This window comes from Pungitius pungitius, chromosome 18 (genome assembly GCF_949316345.1).
Source record: "Pungitius pungitius chromosome 18, fPunPun2.1, whole genome shotgun sequence".
Lineage (NCBI taxonomy): Eukaryota > Metazoa > Chordata > Actinopteri > Perciformes > Gasterosteidae > Pungitius > Pungitius pungitius.
In genome coordinates, this window is record NC_084917.1 from 9,611,251 (window position 1) to 9,635,781 (window position 24,531).

The following is a 24,531-nucleotide window of genomic DNA, read 5'->3' on the forward strand; positions in this document are numbered from 1 at the left end:
AGTCAAAGTTTTCGGTGGCACAATGACACATACAGAGGTACCATTCAGGTTCTTAACCCCTTATGGTGTGTGAAGGTTTGACAGTGTTTCACCACAGCGTCATAGTAATACCTTTATTGTCTAAAGGGGTATGATGGTTCGAACAGAACCAGATTCAGATTAACCAAATAAGGATAATTTGTTATGCAATGAATACAATGAAGTTGAGTGCTCCATTCATTGCGATGTGGTTGGACCACCCAAGAGAAAGGTTAGCCGTTGCATTGGATGGGAATAACGTGATGTGGTGGCTAACAATTAAATTACACACGTGTGCTCGTGTTTGATTTACCTTCATTTTAAAAACTGCATATTGGTTTTGCGATTGTCATTTTGCATTGTTAGTTGTATCGTTTCTAATTATATTTTTACTTCAGGTTGAGAAGCTGATGAGAATGGTAATCAGTGCACTAGAAATTCAGAGAAATAATAGTTACAAATGATCTGTTACTTATCTGGACAGAGTAGTAGTGGCATAAACAAGTCAATTTAAACATGTTAAGGCTTTCTTTCCTTCCTGCTACCCCACCTGTATGCTCAGTGAGCCCTGACAGAGCTCTGAGTTCATATCTTTATCCACTAGATATGTATGAACACAGCATACTTGGTGTAAACTTGCTGATACTGCAAGTCTGTACGCTGGCACAGTTCAAATCTAGCAACGGTGAAAACAAGTAACCAAATGGCCCCGCTGCCTCGATCACAAAGTACACAAAAGAATGAAAAAGTGTATTATGTGAGCGAGAATTCAATTGACAACATTGAGGTCAATTTAGTTCAGGAAAATGTGATGTGATTGAAAATGGCTATTATCTGATAAGGAATTTAAATTCATTTTAATAGGGCAGCATTAAACTGTCCAATGGTATTCTGTTGGTTCATTTTGTTCTGCAGAAGACACACGAGGGCTCATGACCACACCACCACCAGCACACAGAGGGAAAGAAATTAATGTCTTGAAAAATTCACTTGCTTAATGACACTTTTGCTTTAGTCAGGGTAATCAGTTTGCAGAAGCAGATTGCTGGCAGGCTGCTAATTCACAGAAGCAATCTGCTGCCTATCAAAGCAAAAACAACACTTCCAGACCTCCACTTAATTGTCTCACAGACTCCGCCCTCTCACAACTCCTAATGGAGGGCGGAACTGTCAATCACACAGCAGGTGTGAACCAGTGTGCAGCTTAATATTCCAAAATTCAGCACCATCATCCACATTAGGAGATGGCCTTGGCAGACCTCGATGCAGGGTCCCGCAGTGAACAATGCACCGAGAGACGAGAGAGGGGAATTAGCGAAGGCAATTACTCAGCTAAGGATGCGTTTGATAAGGTTTGTTTTTCTAGATTACATAGCTCTGCAATCTGCCGCAGCAGCACCGACATTCACTTTTTACGCCCTGGGCTGACACCTAACAAGTCTACATCTTCTCAAGGGATTACAGAGCTTTTGAAAAAGTTGCTTGAAACAACAATTTACGAATCTATTAGCTTCATGGAAGCGCAGCTGAGCTGGTTCTAAACGTCTGCTTGCCTTAAATCAGGGGTGTCAAACTCATTTCTGTTTCGGACCAGATACTGCTCCACTCCGACCGAACGCCGGCCACTGACGCCACTGACGGCTGACGGGGGGTGGGAGCTGAGGGTGACGGCTGTCACCAGGTACACGCACTCCGGCGGCGGGCCACACTGGACGCCCCCGGCGGGCCGTATGTGGCCCGTGGGCCGCGAGTTTGACATATGTGCCTTAAATGTACAACGGCACATAGAAGCAGGGATACGGATGCCGTAGCGACAAATAGATGATGCTGAGGGAGACGAAGAGAGGTCTGTCTCTCTCTCTCTCTCTGAGTTTTAAGTGGGCCCAAATGACATCCAACCAGGTACAAAGACTCATAGAATTTCTCCCCCAACTGAAGGAACACAATGGGAACCATCGTCCTTCAGTCTCTCTGGATTATTTGTGGCTGGCAAAAAACTTGATCATCAAAAAAATATAAGGCAATAACACTGCCGTTAAAATGTTTTCAAGTCGAGTTTGTGCTTTCACTGTATTGGTATTCAAGTACAAAGGTCTTAAATACACTTTCACTATATAGTAGTACTTTTATAACCTGCAAAATAACTGTCTTTTATAATTGAGGCATAGCAATGAATTAGTCAATTATAGAGGTTGCACTGCTGACCGCTACCTCCTTTACTGCCCAACTCCCATTAACCAAAAGTACATATATGCAGCTGTTCCTCCCCCCCCCCCCCCAACCACACACACAAGCTGCCCTACATCCTCTGCTTGTCCTGCCACTGTTGCGGCCTGGTGGGAGGTCTGATTGGAGCAGATTGAGCTGCTGTCCTGTAACATATGGCCCACAGCCCTGACATTAGGAAACAAAGGAGGAAGACCCATGCAGGTCCTGGCCCCATCAAAGACTCAGCAGCCGGGATGGACGTACACAAACAAACACACACACACACACACCGTCTAAGCTCCATCCAGTTTAGGTTTAATCGAAAACATAAGGTCAAAATGGACTGCGGGGCTGTGCATCTCTCTGCGGACCTTTTTTATGGGAAAAAAAAGTTGGAATTGGAACTTGGTGGTATCGAGCAAATTGTTAAACCAATTTTTGACTCCTTACATTTTTTCTTGGCTCGACCATGTTAGAGTGAAGTGACTGTATTGAATAGGGACGGAGAAACAAGCCAGAAATGTATTTCCAGACTTTAAATTAATTTAGGTATAGCACAATGCTTGTTTCACGGCCTTGAGGTAATAGACAAGAGACTGAACCCTCTTTGTTTCAAACTATTTCAGCTAATTACTTTGCAAAATAGTCAATCTTTCGGTTCTGCTTAAAACCCTTGACAAGCGACCACCTGTCCGCACACTAAATGTCAAGCTCTTGTCCTGAGAAAAATCTGGACAAAATGCAGACAAAGCTACACAGCAGAACGATAACAATTACATTAGACCAAAAACACTAAATATAACTAGCTAATTAACAAATATGCTTTAAAAAGCCAAATAATGCAATTGTAGGTGTTCCAATGTTCCAATTGTTCCAATGGCCCATCGACCATGTTGTAGAATAGAGCAATATCAAGTAATGCACTAGTCCATTTAAATGTAACTGGAGTCTGTTTATCAGGGTATTGCACAAGACAATGCACACAAAGCACTGAAAGTCATACAGTGAGTGTAATGGTCTACCAACAATGTATTTGTGTGGCAAAATCATTTATATTGCAAGCGCAACTGGTTGAGAAGTTACTGATTGCTTAAAGATTTTGCTGTTTTGCTTTGAGGATTGAAAGAGGCATTCGTGTCAGGCTCTATCATGAATTTTTCATCGAGGAAACGCTCTCTTTGGGATGCCTGATGGAGAGGTGAGAAAGACGTGTATATAGAAATAGGTATAAGTCGCAAAACTCTGATTCTACCTGAAGGACAGAAAGGATTCCCTTGGAAACAGACGAGTAAAGGTGGCGAACCCAACACATCACAAATCCTTAGTCACACCTTATATTTCTTGGCGCACGCTTAGGCACCATTTGCAATTTTATAGAAACCAAATATGAAATACAAAAATGAAATCTGCAAACAGAAGTTTTTTTTCACAACAACAACATCCGCACCGTGAAAGTCCAGGTTTCTTAACTGGCCAAATTCCTTTTTACCAACCTTAAAAATACACAGCAACTAATCTCGATCATATGCCAAACTGAAACTGTGGCTGGGGGGGGTGTTTCTTTTGCCTCGCCACCTTTCACTACTATGTGTAATTTTCTGAAAAAGACATAATCGTTCACCTGTGCACCAGATGTTCACAGATGAGGTTTACACCTCTTTCATCGCCTGGTGTGTAAGCAGTATGACATGTATGTGAGGAGAGACTGCATCATGTTCCCAATTACTCACTGAAGCCCACGGTGCCTCCTCTTAACTGCAGCTGGTCGCTATAAGTAACAGGTGACAATAGATCATTTGTGGGGCTTTACCGTGAGATAACCAATGACCTAAAATTGTAATAACCTTTTTTGCTTATTTGTTTAGTGTATCAGCTTATGTGCATCACTGAATAAAGGCGTTCCAATAACCCTTATAGCTGGATGTTAAATTAACTCTGGAGGATTGCGCCCCTCTAGAAACACTTTGCTTTATTCCCCAGTCTGAACGTGTTTGCATGTGTTCTTGCATACACACTTTTGCGTTTTAAACTTAACTTCACATAATCTATAATCTTACTGCAAGCGTGAACCTTACTGTTGAAGCCTTTGTCACATTGCAATTTAATTGCAATTTAAAGGTCAAAAAGGATTTCCTTTTTTTTCTTGGGTTGGTAAAGTAGGAGAGCATTATCCCACCGGCATGTGGACCGAGAGTTTGATAATTGCGTCATAGAGATATGAACTTTCATTGCCCGACATGTGTATCGCTCTCCTCTGCTGTTCATCCCTCTTTCAAAAAAAGAGAATATAGGTACTGAGGAGAGGAGAGAGGAAGGGCATTTCAAATTTAGTCATCCAAATGAAAGGAAAACTAAGGAAAGCCAGTCAGAGAAAAGGAGAGTTAATGATTCATGTTATCATTCGTCTGACCGCCTCTGCCTGACGATGCATTCAACGCGACTAGATCACTCCAGCCGCTTATTTCATCCAGATGAGTGGACTTATACTGCTCCCTTGCCCTTTACTGCTTTCCAGCTCCCCCCCCCCCCCCCCTCTGTATACAAAAAGAAAAAGCATAGGACAGCGGGATAAATGAGGATGATGCTGGGTGACAAGACCGCCGAGGTTTGGAAAATGTGACGATTAGGTCACATTTTAAAAAAATGGTCCTGCTAAGCCACCAATAATTGAATTTGCACCAGTGAACACACACACACACACACACACACAAAAAGAAGGCAAAGAGTCTGGAATTCACAATTACCCATAAAATAACAAGCACTCTCTGCAGGAGTGCAAAGAGGACGCAGGTGAACAATGACTGCAGAGAAGTCAACGAGTGAGTTAATGTATTAAAAAGTGAATGTGCGTAAGGTAACTTTCACAAGCCCAAAAAACCAAGCAGCGTGATGTGTTTTGTAGGGCTGTCAAGGCATAGTGGATATCTCTGATATAAGCCTGTCTATTTTTGATTGGCAGAGCTGATTGAATTCCATTTAGAGGCGCTGCCATTCTGTCCTCATTTCAAACTCTCACATCTCCCTCAGAAGGGTAATCATCAATTCAAATGAAATGTTTGATGAAAGTCATTTGGTCAGATCATTCAGGATACCACTGCATAAAGCAATCTATTAGCCCACACAGCTCAAAGCACTGACAAGTCATGAATGTGTTTGACTTGAATGGGTCAAACCCAGCCTGTGTCAATGAGTAAAAACAGACCTAATAATAATACAATACAACAGATAACAGTGATCCTGGCTCTGGTTAACGACCCGTCGTGATCATAAATTAAAAGCTTCAGCTCACCAAAAGGACGGCATAACTAGAGACCATCTTGGAAAGCCGTTGCCCGGCGGTACGTAGAAACTCAACCCAAGGTCAACCTAAATCAAATTAATTTGGGTGAATTAGAAAAGCCAAAAGCTAAATAGGTTTTAAAACCGATGTGACACTGATCTTCAGAAAGATTACAATGAGCAGCAAGTTTCCCATTAGTGGCCTGTCAGTTGTAGTTAAGTGAAAATGAAAACCTGTTGGCAGTTAGTTACACAGTGCAGATCGCCAATGGGACGATAAACAGAGATTCATGTACATGTAAACAAAGCTCTGATCACACACACACCACACCAGCCTATATCTTTACTTACAGAGTTTGTTGCTGTATGAATGATCTGGATATCATATTGAGAAGCACCAAAGAAAAGAAGAAATTGTTCAAATGTATATTATGGATGGAGTTGTAAAAAGTTCGGAGTTTAGAAATTGTTCCAGTGCCCATTTTAAATCATAAGCATTAAGTGATATAAATCCCCCAAACAACATAAAGAAACCGCTAGATAGTAGAGTGTAATTACTTCGGTCCTGCTGGCATCAAATGAATGGCACACATTTGTAGAAAGACGATGACACTGGTTTAATAAAGCATTCAGTACGGCAAGATTCCTCACCTGGAGATCTGAAGGTCCAGGCCTCGTCATCGTCAAAGTGCGTGTCCCCGGCCGTGAACCTCTCCCCGGGAAAGAAGGCGTGTGCCACCGTGCCCCCGGGCCCGTCGAAGGGATAGCCGTCGTTGTGGTCGGCCTTAGTGAAGTCTATCTGAATGTCAGCATCGCTGCCGGCCACCTCGTGGAAGTTGAGTGGTGCGATGTCGCTCCAGACCTTCAGGGCGTAGTACATCAGGGCTCGGACCGTGTCCCTGCCCAGTAAGGCCGAATCCTTGGGGAAGGTCCTCACTCTGAGAGAAAGGAAACAGGGAGACAGGTATGTTACATAAGAGAAGAAGAGACAAGATGGCGTGAGGAAGAAGGGGAAAACGGACACGGGAGGAGTTGCGATGACAGGAAAAGAGAGGGGAGAAGAGCTGGCTGCTGAAGGAAGAGGATCGGAGGAGACCTGACAGAAGAGCAAAGTAAAAGTGGAGACCGGAGGAGAGAGAGCTGGGCGAATCTGGGAGGAGAGGGTGATGATAGACAAGGAACAAGAGGGGAAGGTAAAGACAAAGCAAGGAGGAAAGGGAGGTACAATCCATGCTAGGAGATAGAAGAATAGGACATGTAAGGTGTGATATGATGACATGATTATAATATAGGGTTCATGCATAAATATGAAGTTGTGGATGGGACACAACAGGAAAATGTACGGCAAAGAAAGAAGCAGGTTGTTTTTCTAGATTACATTGTACAGCACATAATGGCAGGAAAATGAAAGGACATTTTAAAAAAGCATCATGGTTTGCAAGGTTTGCCACTGGGACAGAACTGCACAGAAATGAAAATGATGTTTGCATATAGTAATTCCATTGTTTTTTAAATGTCATGGTTAGCTGCAGCTGCTCACACATACTGATAATAAATAGTAAATACAATGTGAATTGGAATAGATTCAGGCTAGATTTCCCTTTACTTTCCTTATCACCGGATCTTACCACTGAAACAGGACAAAAAATAAACAGACAATCATCCACAACATTGTATACTCTTCTCTTTCTAAATCCCCACCCTTTCTCCAATGTTTCCCATCTTGCCTCCTCCTCTGCCTTTTTCTCCTCACAAAAGCACTCTGCAAACACAAGAAGCGATTTGGCCACTGCAGGCCGCCCGAGGACATTTCATCAAGGCTCATGGCCCTGACAGAGCGTCGCCACATCTTATCGCTATCTTCCAAATTGTTTTGTGTTGTTGTATTAATTAAAAAATCAAAATCTAACCAAATAGAGTGTAAACTATTTATTTCAGCTAATGCTTTTTAGTACAGAGAATCTGTACATTTAGTAGGTGTTGAAGGATATTCTGGTAGCGCATTGTGCTCCGGTGCACGTTTGAACAGCTTGATTATATCAACAAGCTTGACCACTTTTTCCGAGTGCCGTGTCTTGTATCAAATAATGCAATACAACACCTCAAAGCAAAAAAAAAGAAAAAAAAGAGAAAAAACATGAATATTGCTTGTGATAGACAGACCTGAGAAATGGTTTAATACTACAGGGCAATATGTCCAACACATATTGACTGAATTCCCCAAGTATAAAAAGAAGATATTTGTGAAACAAAAACACACTGACAGGACTAAAATAAAATGGATGGTGAGTAGCCAACCTCTGGAGAACATCAACATCTGCATGAAGCTGCACCAACACTAAAGTGGCCCTTCCGTCAAATCACCAGGAAATATCTCAATCATGCTGCAATTTGCATGGAAGAGGTTAGAATATGGCAAATGTAGGTGAATTTGTAAATACAGACATGTGCAGTTAGCAGCGAACACAGTAAACTCAGTACGTGCACTACATCTGTGCTGTGACCAGTGAGAATGTGTGGATGAGCTTGTTCAAGGCATTCACTGATTCATGTTTGCTTTGTATCGCATCCATTTTTTCTGGAGCAAATGTTTGATATTCTTTTAAAATAAACTTATTATATAATGCTTAACGGGTTACTACTAAGCATAAAACAGAAATATTCTGTTCCAAACAATGTAAAATTTTATCTCAAAACTTTCCACATGTGTCCAGGGTTTCTCATACTGGGAGGGGGGGTGGGGGGCAGAGAGCCAGTGCTGTGAGGAGCCACCATGAGGCTGTTTCATGAAGGAACAACGACTGAAAACATTGAGCTCTGATTCTAGCAAGGCTGTTAAAATTCTTTGAAAGTTTAAGCACCTGATACATGATGGAAGAAGTTTGAGAGAATCGGATAATTCAACCCTTCATGCTTCATGATTAAGGATTTTCCTTCTGCTGCACTAATGAATGTATTTGAACACCAAGGATTCTGAGGTGTTCCTAGGCTGGTACACCGATCACTGGAAACTGCTCCACATACTCGTCCTCCCCCTGACAGCTCGTCGCAGGGGTTTGAAAGAAAACGGTTACACTCCAAAAAGCGAGCCACTTACGTATAAACAGTAGTTCAAGTTGAGGCTGATTGGCTGAGATGTGAGTGCACGTCAATGTGTGTCAGACAGAAACACAGTGCATGCACGACTCAACCTGTGTAAGCACTAAACCAATCTAAGTTCATACGGTTAGTATTCTTCTCATAATTAAACTAGGAGACACTCCCACGAGTATCTCAGGAGAACACACATGTATAATTTGCAGAGAAACGAAGGCCTGAATGAACACAATGACGCAGGTAAGACGAAGATAATGAGCATCAAAGAGGAGACCATGAAATGAGGCACAGTGAGCAAAAGAGGGACTCAGAAAGCAGACACTGACTCTCCTTTAGTAGAAATATTTCCAAATGGCTTCATCTTCCACCGTCGCAACTTTAGTCAGAATCACAGGTTGTTCCCCACGAGAATGACAAGTTCCTCAAGTTTCAGAGTTTCTCCAGGCTGCCACACTCTGAGGGATTAGTGATGGCACAGACACATTTCCGTCTCTGACAGAATGTGATGTCTCCTTTTCCTTACCCGCAAAGATACAAAAGCTCTTTACAAGTTTTACAGGCGTGTACGGTGGTATAAGAGTGTGAATGAGGGAGAGAGAGAGAGAGAGAGAGAGAGAGAGAGAGGAGGCGTAAGTGAGGGAGGGCATTTTATGTGGGAAGCTCTTTCCTCCATAGGCAGGTATATAGACTTCTAGCAGTGAATGATGATATTATGATAAAGAGACCATCTTGACTTCCATCATAAATGATAAATACTATTTACTGTTTATTTGCTGTACCATAAAACAGGAAATTACATTCACTGACAATGAAATATGGTGTATTCTCTTTGTGAAACAAATACATTTTATTGTGTCCAAACCAATGTTATTTGCTGCCTTTTATTGAGGTCCACTTTGAGTGTCTTTGGTTTCCATCGTATTATACTACACGTTGTCAAATGTAAATCAAAAATATATGAATATAATTTTCCCAACAAAATTGTAGAGAAAAGGAATGATATTTGCTTTTAAGCTTCAAGCGCTGGGGGAGCGTCCATGTCGCCTCACAGGTGAATCGCAGTCAGAGGACACTTGTTACAGAGAGTACTTTTTTCAAATGGATTATAGTGTTGGGCAGTGAAAGGAAATATTCTCTTGAGTCTTTGAACGTATCACACGGTTGTCATGGGTACCCTTGTAGGGACACATCAGCGACGGAGGATTCTGCCCGACCAACGTTGCTGTTTCAAAAATACCACTTTTCTGCAAAATCAGTGACTGGCAGCTGCAATGTGATTACATTCGGGGGAAGATTGTGGTTGTGGTGAACTGTGCTTGAAGGGTTGGGTTTGGCAACTAAAAAAACGTTGGCTATGGTTAGGGGAAGATTTAAGTGTTACAGTTATGCAAAAGGAAACTTTTAAATACATATGTGCCCATCGACAATTCCAACCGGAACTTTGATGGGACATTGGGTCGGGAAATTACAACCTTGCATTAATTTGTCCATGAAACAAACAGCACAGCACAATTGCCAAAGCTGGAGGCGCTTTCCACACTCTACAGTTGAGAAATGTTGATCAGCATGTTTCGTATTTACCATGAACTCAACAGTGGAATTTGCTCACTGGTCTTATTTATTTTTTTGCTCCAATTGCAGGGATCCCAAACAACTTTCCACCCACAATCAGCCAAATGTACTGCATTAAAACATTATCTCAGGTAACAAAGAGGGCGACAAACCTTCCAGCTTTTTGCACCAAATACAATTTCACTCACATGTTCCAGGTGTGGGATGTTGGATGTGGCCAATAGGCAAGAAAAAGGTCTGCACCCCATTTTACTTCCTCTGCCGCAGATTAGGAAAAAGTAATTTAACAGTCTTTGAAATTAGTTGGAAGGACAGAAAGCTGATTACGATGGACTCCACTTTCCCGACCTATTGAGTTCCGTGGCACGGTTTTCCCCCGTCGTTTGACAAACGAGAAGGCTCAAGTATGGGGAAAGGTGTGTGTGTGTGTGTGTGTGTGTGTGTGTGTGTGTGTGTGTGTGCATGAGCTTAAGCTGATGTGGAAAGACACTCAAACCCGCACACACGATTTTCACCTGTTTCGTCTTTTAATTCCCACGTACTTCTTACAGGCCTTTTTTATTTTGCGGGTCGAGAGATGATTCAGATGAAGGGAGGCGGAAAGTGAAAAGAAGAGAGGGATGGACCGAGGGAGAGAAGCACATGAAGAAAGCTCTCAGACTCTTTTGCAGTTCCCCCCCCCGCCTTCAGCCTCTCTGCAGGCTCTTACCTCCTGTGGCTCCGCTGAACCCCGGAGACATGAGCTGACATCCAAAGTGATGCTAAAATGTAGAGCGTGCACGCACGCACACACACACACACACAGTAATATTCCTCTCCTGTGCTCCGCTACCCTCCGTAGACATAAGCTGATTACTCTGGAAATTGAAAGCTCATACGCAGACGTTGATTTATATGCTGATGTGCGTTTGCAGATGCACACACGTATGGGGACACAAACACACTCCCAAACAGAAAAAAATGTTTTGCTGACAGAGACACAGACTCATGCTATGTGTTACCAATACGCATTACACTTCTCTTACTTACACACACACACAATGTCATTCAGGCTGAAGATGCGTGCATCTTCCCTCTCTCAAAATCTTTTTATCCCCCTTTCTATGTCTATCCCGACAATCAAAGTCACCAATTCGGAGACGGCAATGTGAATTCTAGAGAAAAATATAATAAAACTTCTTAATAAGATAACACTCAACAATAGTTATAGTTATTCTTAAGGGGCCCACCAAGCAATTTCACAGGTTGGTGGCCTCAAATGGCAGCGGGGAGATAAATGTTTAGGAGTCCAAGGCCCTAAAAATATGAGCCAAGTCAATAAACTGTTGTGGATGGCAGAACCACTTTGGATTTCTGATTGGCCAATAATAGATGTAGCTCATTTATGGGGGAATCCGAAGGTACAAGCTTCCCTAACTAAGAATATTTCCTCTTTATTACTCACGATTGTTCATATAAAAATGGTCCACCAGTGACGTGCGTATCTCTTCTTGCTCGAATTGCATAAAAAAGAGGAGGTTAAATTAGGAAATGTAATCATTGGCAATATTGTAAAACATTTGATGAGATGAACAACAACAATCCAAGTGTCCTGTACAAATCCTGCAGCTTCTTCTTCCCTTTTGCAAAAACAAATTCAAAATGTTTGTGTACCGATAGCTTTCCACTAACTAGAGTTCATCTGTGTGAGAACAAAATATCGCTATCATGAGGAAATAAATAAGAGATGAGTCAAAATAGTTTCTTGAAATAAATGATTTGGGTTTGGTTGTTATCACCATGCCACATGCAAAATCCATCAAAACGTTCAAATGGGCCTCATCGTTTCATTGTAAAAAACACAGTATGATATATCAATCAAATATTGATCAATCCTCATTGATATTAGTTACTGCCAACCCACCGAAGAATTTTTTAGCAAAGTCACACCATCACTTTGAACTACAATAAAATATCTAAAATCTTTGCACGGACAGTCAGAGGATTTTGAATATTTTGTGATCATTCTGACTTTACCTTTAGATCAGTTAATAGTGTCTCTGTGTGTGCGTTGGAGTGTGCAAGCACCTGTCTGTGTGTGCGTTCATAGCTATGAATAGATATTTGTTTTTTTAGGAACCTGCTGAGTTATAAACATGGCTCTACTTCATCTTCTCATTCCAAGCTGTATAGGGTTCAGAGCTCCATGCTGCACCCTGCACGCCTCACAGAACAATGGCTTTGAGCTGCAGGGCACCATGATAGACTTAAAATAATACCAAATGCCACACAACGTTAAGGCAATGATCCCACTGGGGATTTACGTCCATGATGGATTTTTCTTGCAATTAAGTGTTTGTTCATGTGCCTACATCGCTCATTCAGAGAGGGGTGAGAGTCGTTGATTTCTTTCAATCCAGCATTTAGTCAGGTGTTTTCTGCAGATGCAGAAAAAAAATATGCAATCTTCTCCTTCATGTTTCCTGCTCGTTTTCTTTCCTCTGTGTTATCCTTGTCACAATCTCTTCTCTAAGCTTGCTACACACCTTGCGTTTGACTTATCAGTTGGGATGCTAATGACTGCCGTCTGCTGTCTGCTGTGATAATGGGGAAAAAAACACGAGATAATGGGCTAACTGTGGACTCCTACACAACTGGGCTGCAAAATACTGCTGATTGCGGTGTGCTGTGTGGAGGTGTGTGTAAGACGAAGACAAAACGGGGTAATCGGTTAAATTGGGGATTAAGGGCTCAGCTATGGCATAAAGACTTGCAGGCATCATCACAAAAATAATTTACTTACATTTCTTTTGCGGGAAGAAAAAAAAACACTTGAATCGAAGTCCTTAAAACCATTGGCTAGGTCATACAGCGACACTCGCCTCCTACTCATCCCATTTTCAACACAATGATGCAAATGTTGTGTGTGAACAAGAAGAGGGGAGTGTGAAGTGCCAGCCAGACAGACATTTACCATTTGTAGATTCGCGATGAGCTAAATCAGGCATTGGAAAAGTCTTCTCACCACAGGTAAACATAATAAACTGAAAGTCGAGGTTTCTGTCAATATGCGATGCCCGAGTAGGGCTATGGAGCAGTACAATACTGCTAGCACCTGCACATAATTTCACTTCGCATCTTCTTGCAGCAACATATTTATTTTTTAATCAGAGCATGTGGGCGCAAGCATAATTACTTTGTTATTTCTCCACACTTCATCCAGATCATTGCGATCCAGGCCTCAGTGATAGGAGAAGGAGAAGTGAGTCTTGTGTGAAAAGAACAGACTAATTGATAGTGTTGTAAACATGACATTTGTTGTATGATTACTCTTATTAATGTAGAGCTTTGTATAGCATTCATTAATCATACACTTTTTAAAATACACTGTTATAAAACTCCAATTCCTTAAATATTAATAGAATAATTAGCAATCTGGGACGTGTAAACTTGAATAAAAAGTGTCAAAACAAATTCTATTGGATAATTACCTTGTATTGTGTGTCAGCTTCTCCACAGCAATTTATCCCTGGCTTTGCTTTGTCCCCCTGCTGCTATTCCGCCAAGCTGTCAGAGAGACCATGGAGCCCACGCTGTCACTAACCTCCCTCCCTGAATGAATATCATTTCATTTTTGAAAATATTCTTATTCAACTTATGAGAAAAGAAGACAGACATGGAGGATGGGAAACCGATTCGGCTGCAAAGGCAGATAGAGTAAACCTAAAATAATCACATTCCAGACTCGTGTTCCTGTAAATCAAGAACGTGTAGATATTTTGTGAAATGTTACTAACTTGCCTTGTTAAGAATAGCTAAATTAGTTATTGATACTAATGTAAGCTCCGCATTTTTATTTTGTTTTATAATTTAAACAATTGTACGCCTTCACCGGGTAACAAGTCTCACTTTTACTCGTAGCCCAGGGACAATGTGTATCTACCACTTGCTCAAAATCTACAAAAGCAGCCTTGGTCGGAGTAGGCCACTGTCATGCTATAATTGGAATGACTTAGTGAAGGGTAAACTGTTTCCCCATCTTTCCCTCCATTTGTCTCGTATACCTTGCCTTCGTGACTGAACAATGAGATGATTAAAAATGACAAATTGATGCAATATTTATGTTGCACCAATACAAATAGTCATACTTTCGCTTTAATCTGACTGATGTGGCGGATCAAAATATTAATATTTAATACGGCTGTCAGATGGCATCTGACTCATTAGATGTTTAGAGCATTATCTCAATTATGTCATCCCTGTTCAGCCATATAATCTAATAAAGAAAAGACACCATGAAATATTGGATGATAAAAATAATTTTCCAAACCCAGCTGTGGAAATCACAAGGCAAAGTGCTATGGTGTCTGTCGAAAAAAAACAAAAGCCAAAAGCGGAACAGAGAATTACAGAGGTGGCTAAACCATGCAGAATATCAATGCTTTGTTGTGGCTCGGGATCCGAAGCTGCAGCATTTCATCCACAACTCCTCCAGCACAAATCTGAGTGCTCTGAATACAAAGGTTCTCCACTGGACTGAAGGACTAAAGACAGCTGGACAGCTGACAGGAGCACATTTTATGGTCGGCAGCAGAAAAAAAGAGAAGAGAAAGAAAGTTGAACCCCACCAGGAGTGAAGCAAATGAATACAGCCTTCTGTGCACGTGCATGTAAAGTGAATATGTGAATGTGCGATGGCTCTCCTGATGCACACACAAACCAGTTTATAGGGGTTTATTGTGGAATCGGCCCTGAAAGCTTGTGCGAATCCCCGCGGATCCTTCACTGCCTCCCCCTCTGCTGTCCCACACTATGGGCTACGGCTTCTCAGGGGGTCGCAAATCCATATTATTCTGTCATGGGACACCCACAACACAAAGCTCTCTTTGTAGCAGAGCTTCTGCTGCTCTTTGGGGTTCTCACTTGACTTTCTTCTATCACCACATGTAGGTTTGAACTGCATTTTTAAAACATTTGTATGGTGTATATTTTGGCAACAGTGAAAAATATTTACATGTACAATACACGAGAACCCCTTTCTGCAGTGTTACCTACTTTTCTTTTGTAGACTGTCATGTTAACTGCTTTGCAAACAATCCTTTCCCCTGTGAGATGTTTGCAGGCATTGATGTGAGACGGTAGTCATGCATTCTGCTCTGGTATGCACAGGCCCGGTTCTGCTGGTTCTGAATATCATAAAGTGGGATTGTGTTGCAGGAGCGCTTTGGGATGACTAAGGTTTATACGGTTTGAAGTTTTTTTTCCAAAGTGACCGGGTCACCTTGTAAATTCAACATAATTAAGATGGACTTGAGATATTACTATATTCACTCAAATATAATTACAGTGGATCCAGATCCAAGGTATTCATGACTTTTCAATCACTTAAAACAAAAATGTCTCTATTTAAATTAAATCGTATCTCAGTATTTTACTGAAAAGATATCGTGTTTGTTTCTATTATAAGGTATCTATAATCAGTTAATTAGCCAATTAAAAGTGCCTTTCCTTTGAGCCAGAATTGATTCAGAGGGCAAAATATTTCCCAAATTGAGGAAGAGTTCTATAATCAACAAAATGGCACAAGGCTCAGATCTGATATACAATAAACAATGATGCTTAAACTCACACCATCAGTATAACCCAAACTCAGAGGTCATGATTTTCCTCATGTAATTCTCTTTATTATCCAAATAATCTGACCATAGTCTTTTTTAAAGGAGCAATTTTCCCAATTGAAGAGATTTACAGTAATGCAGTGTTATCAACATGGCGCCTATTAGAACTAATATGTCATTGTTCCTACCTCCAGGACAGATGTCTCTTGTTCCATTTGTTCTGAGGCGTCGGGCTCCGTTTCTTGCGGCCCACTGTGTCCTCGGCCTCAGACACATCTGGCAAAGAACATCTGGGTGTTGTCATTAGGCCCAGAGTGGCTTGGTCTGAAGAAGATAGAAGGCTATAGTTAGTGTTGTTGTTGATTGAATGAGAGGATGTCGTTTATATTCATAATTTTCTTCCAACGAGGTCAAACTATCATCCATCCCCCATGATTCCCCCGAATAGACGGCCACATACCTAAGACTCCCGTCTCCGTCAGCCCTCCGTACTTCTGCATGGCTTTGATGGCCTTGGTCAGGGCCTCCTTGGTCTGAAGCTGACCGGTCGCCGGGTCAGGGGGCGGGAGGTAGCCGAACTTACTCAGCCAGTCCTGGGGGGGGGGGGGGAGAAAGAGAGTTCAAGGGTCATAACAAGCATTTCAACGACTCAAAGTTTGCCCGAGCTGCAGAGAGGCCAACATGAGAGCTCAAGATGTGCACACATGTTATGTTATGCTCGCATGTTGAGATTAAGCATGTAAGCGATTTAGAGTTGGTTGCAGCAGATGAAAATTTGGCATCCCTGTGGTAAATAACACTAACGACAGGCAAAGGAACAAAAGGGATGCAATATGTTACAAATACATGTTAGGAGTTCTGGACCACAAGGAAGCTCCCATTGCCAGATAATTCTTTAGACAACTTTTGTACTTGCTCTCCAGAAAAAATAGAATTCTTACATGTACTAAGGCAGGCTTATACGGCCATATTTGTAATCATTGTGGGCGGTGCAAAGTGGGCTCAAACGCACAAGATTCTTTGCTATTGATTTAGGCCAGTCAGAGTTCACTTAACTCAACATCAAAAGAAGCTGCAACTTGTGCATATGTGTGAATGTGACCCAATACAGCGACTCCATTCCCATTCCATTCTAATGGAGTTGCTGTTATTCAAAGCTGCGCAGTTGAGATGTAACTTGAATGTTGCTTTTCCCTCTCTGTGGCCTTTTCTCCCCTGAGATCAAACCTGGTATACTTTCTATCTTCCCTTCATGTGTCTCCACCAGACTAAACACGCTGCCTCCTGGTGAATAAGTTGGTGACACAGAGCGGAAGCAACGCACCCTCTCTGTATTGACATGGCCAGTGAAATCCCATTAATGAATGATTTACCTCATAGCTCTGTGTTGTCTGGGTTTTGCCTATTTTATCCTTGACTTGTTTAATGTGCTCCTCTCCTCTTGGTTCTGATTACGAGGCAAGCTGCAGAGTTTTGGATCAACTGAAGCGTCGGTTTTTCAGGGGGAGGGCAGTAAAATGTGCATTTTCGGTAATCAAGTACAAACAAAATAAAGACAAGAATCAGTTTTTTAGCATTTTCTAATAAAGCAAATATATGTTATTTTTCACATTTTTATTGCAGCTTCGATCCTAATCTAGGAAAACACTTAAAAATGTAAGATTGGATTTAATACAGGATGTGGGATTTTCCCACATTATTAAACAGCATTTTGACAAGTAGGATTTCAACTGTTACCTTGTTAAACTTGAAATATTGCTCATCCATTTATGCATTGCGAAAAGAAAGGATAAAAAAGGATGCAGCATAATGTGGTTCAGCAAAAATGTACAATTGTGTGTCCTGCGCATAACTATGGAAACATCCTTGGCTCTCTAATGATGTCCCCAAATGGCTGCAGATATACTGAGATTAAAAATGGACCAAGGCCGCTCCCTTGTGAAATCCCCAAACAAACGTAATGTACGATTCTGAAGCAGCTTAACAGTCTGAAAAGTCTGAAAGTTCAACCAGCTTTTGAGAAGAACCAATGAAGCTGTAGTCCATAATAAGAAATGACTCATGTCTGTCAGCATGTCCATGACCTTCCAACAGGAGGTTTGGGGGCTGGGGCCTGATATAATGATGGCGAAACACTGCTATTATTATACAATCAATTAATTAAATAATGACTATATTAAATGTAGCCAATTTAACAAAGCCTACGCCTGAGTGCATTGTGTGAATGAGCACGTTTCCATACACACCAGAGGAGGTTTTTGTTATTCTCTGTAAGCAAGGTGTGCCAGTGATGGATTGCATCTGCCGTGTCTACACAACCGCAAGGTCCTGTTCTCACACTCATAAACTTAACACATGAAACTTTTTTGTGGAGGCAGCAAACTAATTTAAAGCCTGACATTGAAGCTCATTGGGGAGAGAGCAGGAAAGCGTGCCGACCAATTCAGTAACATGTTGAGCACTTCTAAATTATATGTGTCACTGTGTTTATTTGAAACTGTGCACTTTCAACCGAATAAACACAAGTCATATGACTTCTGACAGAGGAACAAAAGTATATTCCTGTGACTGTGGGTGAGTGGGGAGCACGACTGTCCTCCAATCAGAGGGTTGTTGGTCTGATCCCTGGCTAACCTGCATGTTGATGTGTCCTTGGGCAAGACACTTAACCCAAGCATTGCTCCTCTAGCTGTGACTACAGTGTGTGAATGTTAGTTACTGATGGGCAGGTGCCACTGTGTATGGTAGGTCCTGTCATCAGTGTATGAATGGATGTGAATGGGTGAATCATGTAGTGTTAAAGCACTTCAAGTAGTTGGAAGATGTTCCAGTCTATTTACCATTAGGGGAACAAAAAAAGGGTCAAGACAGGATGGACAGTGACAGCTCAAGGAGGCAATTAAGATTGTAAGAAGGCAAAGGATTTACAAGCATTTCAAATTTAACGAACTGAAAAACAGAATTTTTTTGTCTTTGGGTCTTTGCCCTAAGAAAGACTTACGCGTTTGGGAGAAGAACCTAAGAGTTGGTCTCTACAACGAAATAATCTTCTGCAACTCACTGATTAACAATAAGCGCTCAGATGGCTGATCCAGTCTTTTATTTGGCTCATTAAGATATAACAAGTACAAAACACCAACGTCTAGAATCTATAAATGCACAAATATGATGTGCATCACTATGCTGCATCCCGAATAAGACACATTTCTTAAGCCTCTGATGCTGCAGGGGTAACTTGTTTGACTCAACTACTGCAGCAATGCTGTGATTGCTGGGTTGTGTTTTGCATAAAATAAGAGTGTGGACATTTACTTTCTTGTGCCAGAGTTACAAGGCAGAACTGAAAGGACATTTTGAACGGTGTGGTGTAAAGTTCAACTCCTGCTTCAAGCTGCATAAAAAAACAAGGTCATCTCAAGAAAACAACTGGAGAGAAAGCATTCTTTCAAATTAGTTTTTCTCCTTTTTTTGATGAAACTTCTATTACATTATGATTCTCGGCTGGTTGTTGTTTCACTAGCTCAGGAGAAAGTAATAAGTTGACACATCAAACCTTACTGTTTGACAAAGGTCAATGTGCAGAGCCGTGTCTTTAATTTGCACTTAAAATATATCTCTTTATGTACACATATATTAATATATTCAGTAATGGTGCCTTCACTGTAAGTGAAGGAGAGTAGTTGTGTATCTCAGAGATGCACCAAATGCAACAACCTCAAATGAGATAAATGAAAAACACTCGGGCTGCCCATTAAAAAGTTATCCGACATCCATTTCCAAAGAACAATATAAACAGAAATGTATTCATTTGAAAGGGGCATTGAAATATAAATCAACAAATGCTACATTAAAGTGTGGGTTTAATGAGGACATGGTTCCAACAATATATCCTTTATTTTTTCAATGATCAGAAAAAGCGGCTATTATTTCATAAATTCACTTCTCATAATTTGTAAAAACTGTCCTTAAACCCATAGAAGCAAATAATGAAAATGTTGTTCTCTTGCTTTGGCACTGGCTCAGCAGCAGCCCCATGTCCCAGCTCAGGCACACAGGGTACGTACCACTTAGCCTTTCCTTGTGATGAAATGACCTACACTGCACTGGTAAATTAACATTCGGTTTTGATTGGTGTGGTGGAGGAATAACAATGGGAGGAATGTTAATGTAAAATGTAGTAGGGCTGCTTAGAGGAAGTCGCATGCTGTTTTGTCTGAAGATGGAGAAAATAATGAGCTGTATCAAATTTTAAAAAGGTGAGTTCACCTGAATTGTTCAGTATCTACTCATGCATGGAAATAATGTGTTAATGTTGAATCAACTGTAATGTGAAAGCTGACTAAAATGTAATGAACGGTTAACCAAAAAATTAAGTAGCTCACTGTTGCAGTTTATTTGTAATTCAAGACGTTTCCAAGGTGAAGACATCAATCATCTGTGTGAAATTAAAGTGCTGTCTTCTCTAACTCAAAGCCAAAGTCTGGTGATAAAGAAGATGCTTGACATTTTGCAAAATATGAATATTTGTTTTTTGCCAAGAGAGAGCGAGGAGACTATATTCTTATGTTAAGACCATGCAAATCTCTTTTTCATCAGTTTGTTATCAGCAACTGGGCCCCACATGAACATCCCATGGTATACTTATGTTGGATAGATTTTGATCACTGCCCTGGCGGTTCTTCTGTTATCAAAATGCAATTGTGTGTTACGGATGACATATCTACAGACTCATAAGGGTTGAAAAAGGTGATAACGGAGGGGGGGGGGGCATAGAGTTTTGTTAATAATACTAAATAATAAGGTATCAGTGATAACTTGAAAAGGGGCAAATGGAGACGCTGTAGACATCTCAACGCCAAAACTCAATGCGCCAAATCAAAGATGTTTGATAGCGAAGATCACAACATCACCTTTTCTTCTCGTCTGGCCAGTTGAACCCTGTCTCTAAAAGAAACATCGATGACATATTTTTAGCTCAAAACTGAATTTTGAAAAAGCGACATTGAAAAGTCTCCTTCACGGCCCCATCCTTTTCTTTTTCACAAATTATTCTTTCACCAACTGTTATACAGTCATGTTTGAGAACAATGTCATTAGCAGAGTCCCTCAAGTGCTCTGCAAAACGACGTCTTTCCTCTTTCCATTTGAATAATGCCGGCTGTGCTGAATTTCATCAATCTGAGCAACACTTTTCATCACTGTCAGTCAGCTTACATTCATCATCCGCTGTGTGCGTGGTGGGGGCCGGGGCTCTGCTCATGCACTTCACTGTCGTACAATTAGACAGCCTCCTAAATCAAACCCGTCTCTTGATGTACCACCAATTGCAACAGCAGTCAATTTCCCCCAGCCAATAACCCCAGTAGATTAAGTTCTTGGTCACATGGCACACTTTCTATCAAATCTGTTGATCAATGTGGGATCCTACGTTCCCAAGTTGTGCACACCTCCAGTGCCCTGGTTGGCTTATACGATGATATATGCCATGAGAGAAGATCTATCTGTCAGCTGGCAGAGGTTTTAGGGTTCAAAAATGAGGATATCGCTTTCTCTCCATTACATTTAAACATGTCCCATGAAAACAAACTGTGCAAGTTTGAAAACATGCATACTTGTGTAGTGTAAGAAGAGCTATTAATCTTTTATTTATATCCAGACCTAAACAATAATTCACACGGGTTTTTTCACTTTCTCACAAATAAACACACAGTTGAGACGTTGAGATGTTATTAAGGGGTTTTGACATCCTCTCAGTCTAAGCCGCGGTATCTGGATGTGGAAGATGATCTATCTCAGTAATCCTGAGCTCTGCTCCCTGTAATCCCTTAATACAGTAAAGTCTGGAGTAGAACATTCATGTACATTTATTTACAATTTGTCTTGTATAAAACTGGTTTGCATGTTCAACAGAGAGACCTTTCCTTATTAAATTATATTTAAAACACATCTGTCCGTGGACACAGCAAAGTAAGCGAGCCAACTTCTCTCTGTCTCTTTGCAACAAGGCGTATAGTCTAAGGGTAAAATAGATTTGCATTAGAAAGCAGAGCTTCATGTGTGTGAGACATTGATTAATGTGGGCGCAGATTTGAAGCGCCGAAGTGCATAAACATCACGGTGCCTTCTAAAACGGCAGGGAGGAGAGGGCGAGGTAGCGTGTCGGTGTGCAGGCTTCGGCAAGGAATGGTGAATTAATAAAATACTGCTTGTAAGTGTTCTGTTAATACGAAGACATTTAAATGTCAATGGGCTTTTTACAAAAGGTATTGTTAATAGTTCTGTAATTGGAAAGGAAGAATAAAAGGTTTTTTCGGGGGAGGGGAGTATCCAACTTTCAACTGGAGCAGAGTGTCTGTGTGTGATTGATTAGCTCTGGTGCAAAACACTGGCACGGGGAACAAGAGACATCTTGCGCCGCTTGCTTACAAGCAATAGCTGGACAGGGTGCTGTGCGCAGTAATCAAAGATTATGAATCACTAGTGATCTTTTCAAATTAGACACAATTTCCTATAGCTACGCAGATAATTAGCTATTTGCAAGCAAACGGATGTTAGAAGTACACTTCGTTTTGCACAGTCACATTTATACCAAAGGAAATAATAAAAGGGGGGGTACCACAAAGAAACCACAATTAAAAAACACATATACATATATATATATATATATATATATATATATATAACTGGTCTGTGCCACGTTATATTTATCTTCATTTGAACTCTTCAGCCAGCGTTCTCACACTTGCACCAGACAAATATTCACCCGTCTCGCAGCTGTTGAGTCAAAGAATGAGTTTCCTGTTTCTGAGTGTGGCTCCGGCAGGTCAAAAGTCATTGTTGTTTAACTTTGACCTTAAAATAGAAACAACTGCATCGTGTTTATGAAAAATGAACCAGCCGTTAACCTGAGAGTACTCCACCAGTTTGCACCATGTCACACAAATAGACTACAAAGTGCAGCACAGTGTGCTCACCATGTCATGACCAGCTACGTCAGTTATGTGACTTCACATCCTTCTCTCGCCGCTAATGCAATTCAGTCAGACGGTACAAAACACAGAGACGCACACACACAGTCGCACACAAGCACAATGGTTTCTGTGACTTTGGTATCACCAGGGAAACATCTCTTAAAAACAGAATGGTTTTTTTCCACCATGGACATGTCCTCCAACAATACCTCCCTGTTTAGCGCTGATGAGCAGCTGCTGAGCCTCTTCATCTTCGGCTTCAGCGACAGGAAATGACTCCCTAGACATTTAACCTTGCGACCTAAACGACTCTCAAAGGGTCATAAAGAAGCACAGACAATTGCATTGTCTCCTTTTTTCCCTACGACCTTAAAGATTAGGTCGGACTCATGGCATCCAACCGACATCTGCACGAGAGTAGAAGAGAACGTTTTAAAAAGGTGAATACATCTATTAATGAATGCAAGTTGAAGATAAAGTGGTTTGCCTCTTTGCTGAACATAACAGGATCCTTTTTTTGAGGAGTAAGCAATGGCAGTTGGAAAAGGCATGCATCTTTTTAAAATTACGTACTTCCAGCTACAGGCTTAAAAAAATGTTGAAAAAACCCATCTGATTATACAGGGTTCCAAGTTGTCAATAGAACAGCTATTTCGCGTCTCACGACGTGGTACAGACCGCCGCCAACGCTGCCACTTCCAGTGGATCACCAACTGATGAGATGATATGGACCTGATAGACTAAACGGTGGAGCGGAAAATGTCAAGAGAGAAGCGGATGAAATAATCTTGAGGCTGATCTTGCGGACTGTTTGAAGAATAACCGTTTATTATTCAAACAAATGCGAGCTGAAAATCTCCCCTCGCCGCGATAACATCACCAGTCCGCAGGCACCAAGGATTGGAGGAGTGCGCTGATCGCAGCGCTGAGCGGTGGCGAGGAGACGAGGCCTCTTTCACAGAGTTAACGGGGACGGCATCTCTTTATTTGCGGTGGAGAGAAATTCATTTTTTTAACTACTTTCTGGACGGAGTGTGTCAGAGCCCGATACGGTTCCCTGCATATGTGTGACGGCAGGGCCCGACAGCAATGGAGTTATAGTGATGAATGCAGTTGTCTCATCATTTGGACCTGAGTTTTAGATGCTAAAGCACTGCGGGACCTACCGCTGATGAACTGGGTTGTGCTGTATGAATAGACCTTTACATGTTAACCTCTACATTGTACGTTCCCCTTTCTCTCAGAATCCATTGGGTATCCATCTGCACTGCAGCGCTAACGCGTTACATTTCGGAGAGGGTTGCATCATGGGTAGTTTGCAGACATCAATGTTGCTTTGCTCGCACGTTCACCTCCATTCAATTTAATGTGTTTCTGTGAGAGGGAGTCAAACTCAAAAGCGCCACAACGTGTTTTGCTGCCACAGAGAAAATACAACAGTTGGGTGCGGACCTGTCAAAAGCATATAGATATATTTGCTGCAGAAATAGAATGTGAAGCAAACCATCCGGCAAGCAGCCAAAACCTGCCGTGGTCAGGAAATGTCACAATAAAGACCTCAAAAAGAGTCTGCGGAAATGCTGTGTAAATTTCCACTTTCGTCTGAGATTGGCAGAATCTGTAGGTGTCTGTAAACATATTATCCCGACAACAACAAAAAACTTGCTTTGACAAAGTGCAAATATTGTATTTGTTGCAGTTCTGTGAAAAAACATATTTCTATGCATCTGAATGACGGTGAGGAAATAAACGTGTGCATGTGTGGATGTCTCATATTAAGCAATCTTATG

General features: G+C 41.4%; 1 protein-coding gene across 1 annotated transcript in view; it reads right to left on the reverse strand.

The window, feature by feature from the left end:
- The window catches only part of LOC119227048 (matrix metalloproteinase-17), a 55,180-nt gene that overhangs the window by 14,786 nt on the left and 15,863 nt on the right, over nucleotides 1-24,531 (reverse strand). The window contains exons 2-4 of the mRNA XM_037485494.2: nucleotides 16,231-16,363; nucleotides 15,959-16,094; nucleotides 6,157-6,443 (exon numbers count right to left, since the gene is read on the reverse strand). Of these exons, the coding sequence (XP_037341391.2) occupies nucleotides 6,157-6,443; nucleotides 15,959-16,094; nucleotides 16,231-16,363 (556 nt within the window). The remainder of the gene's footprint in view (nucleotides 1-6,156; nucleotides 6,444-15,958; nucleotides 16,095-16,230; nucleotides 16,364-24,531) is intronic.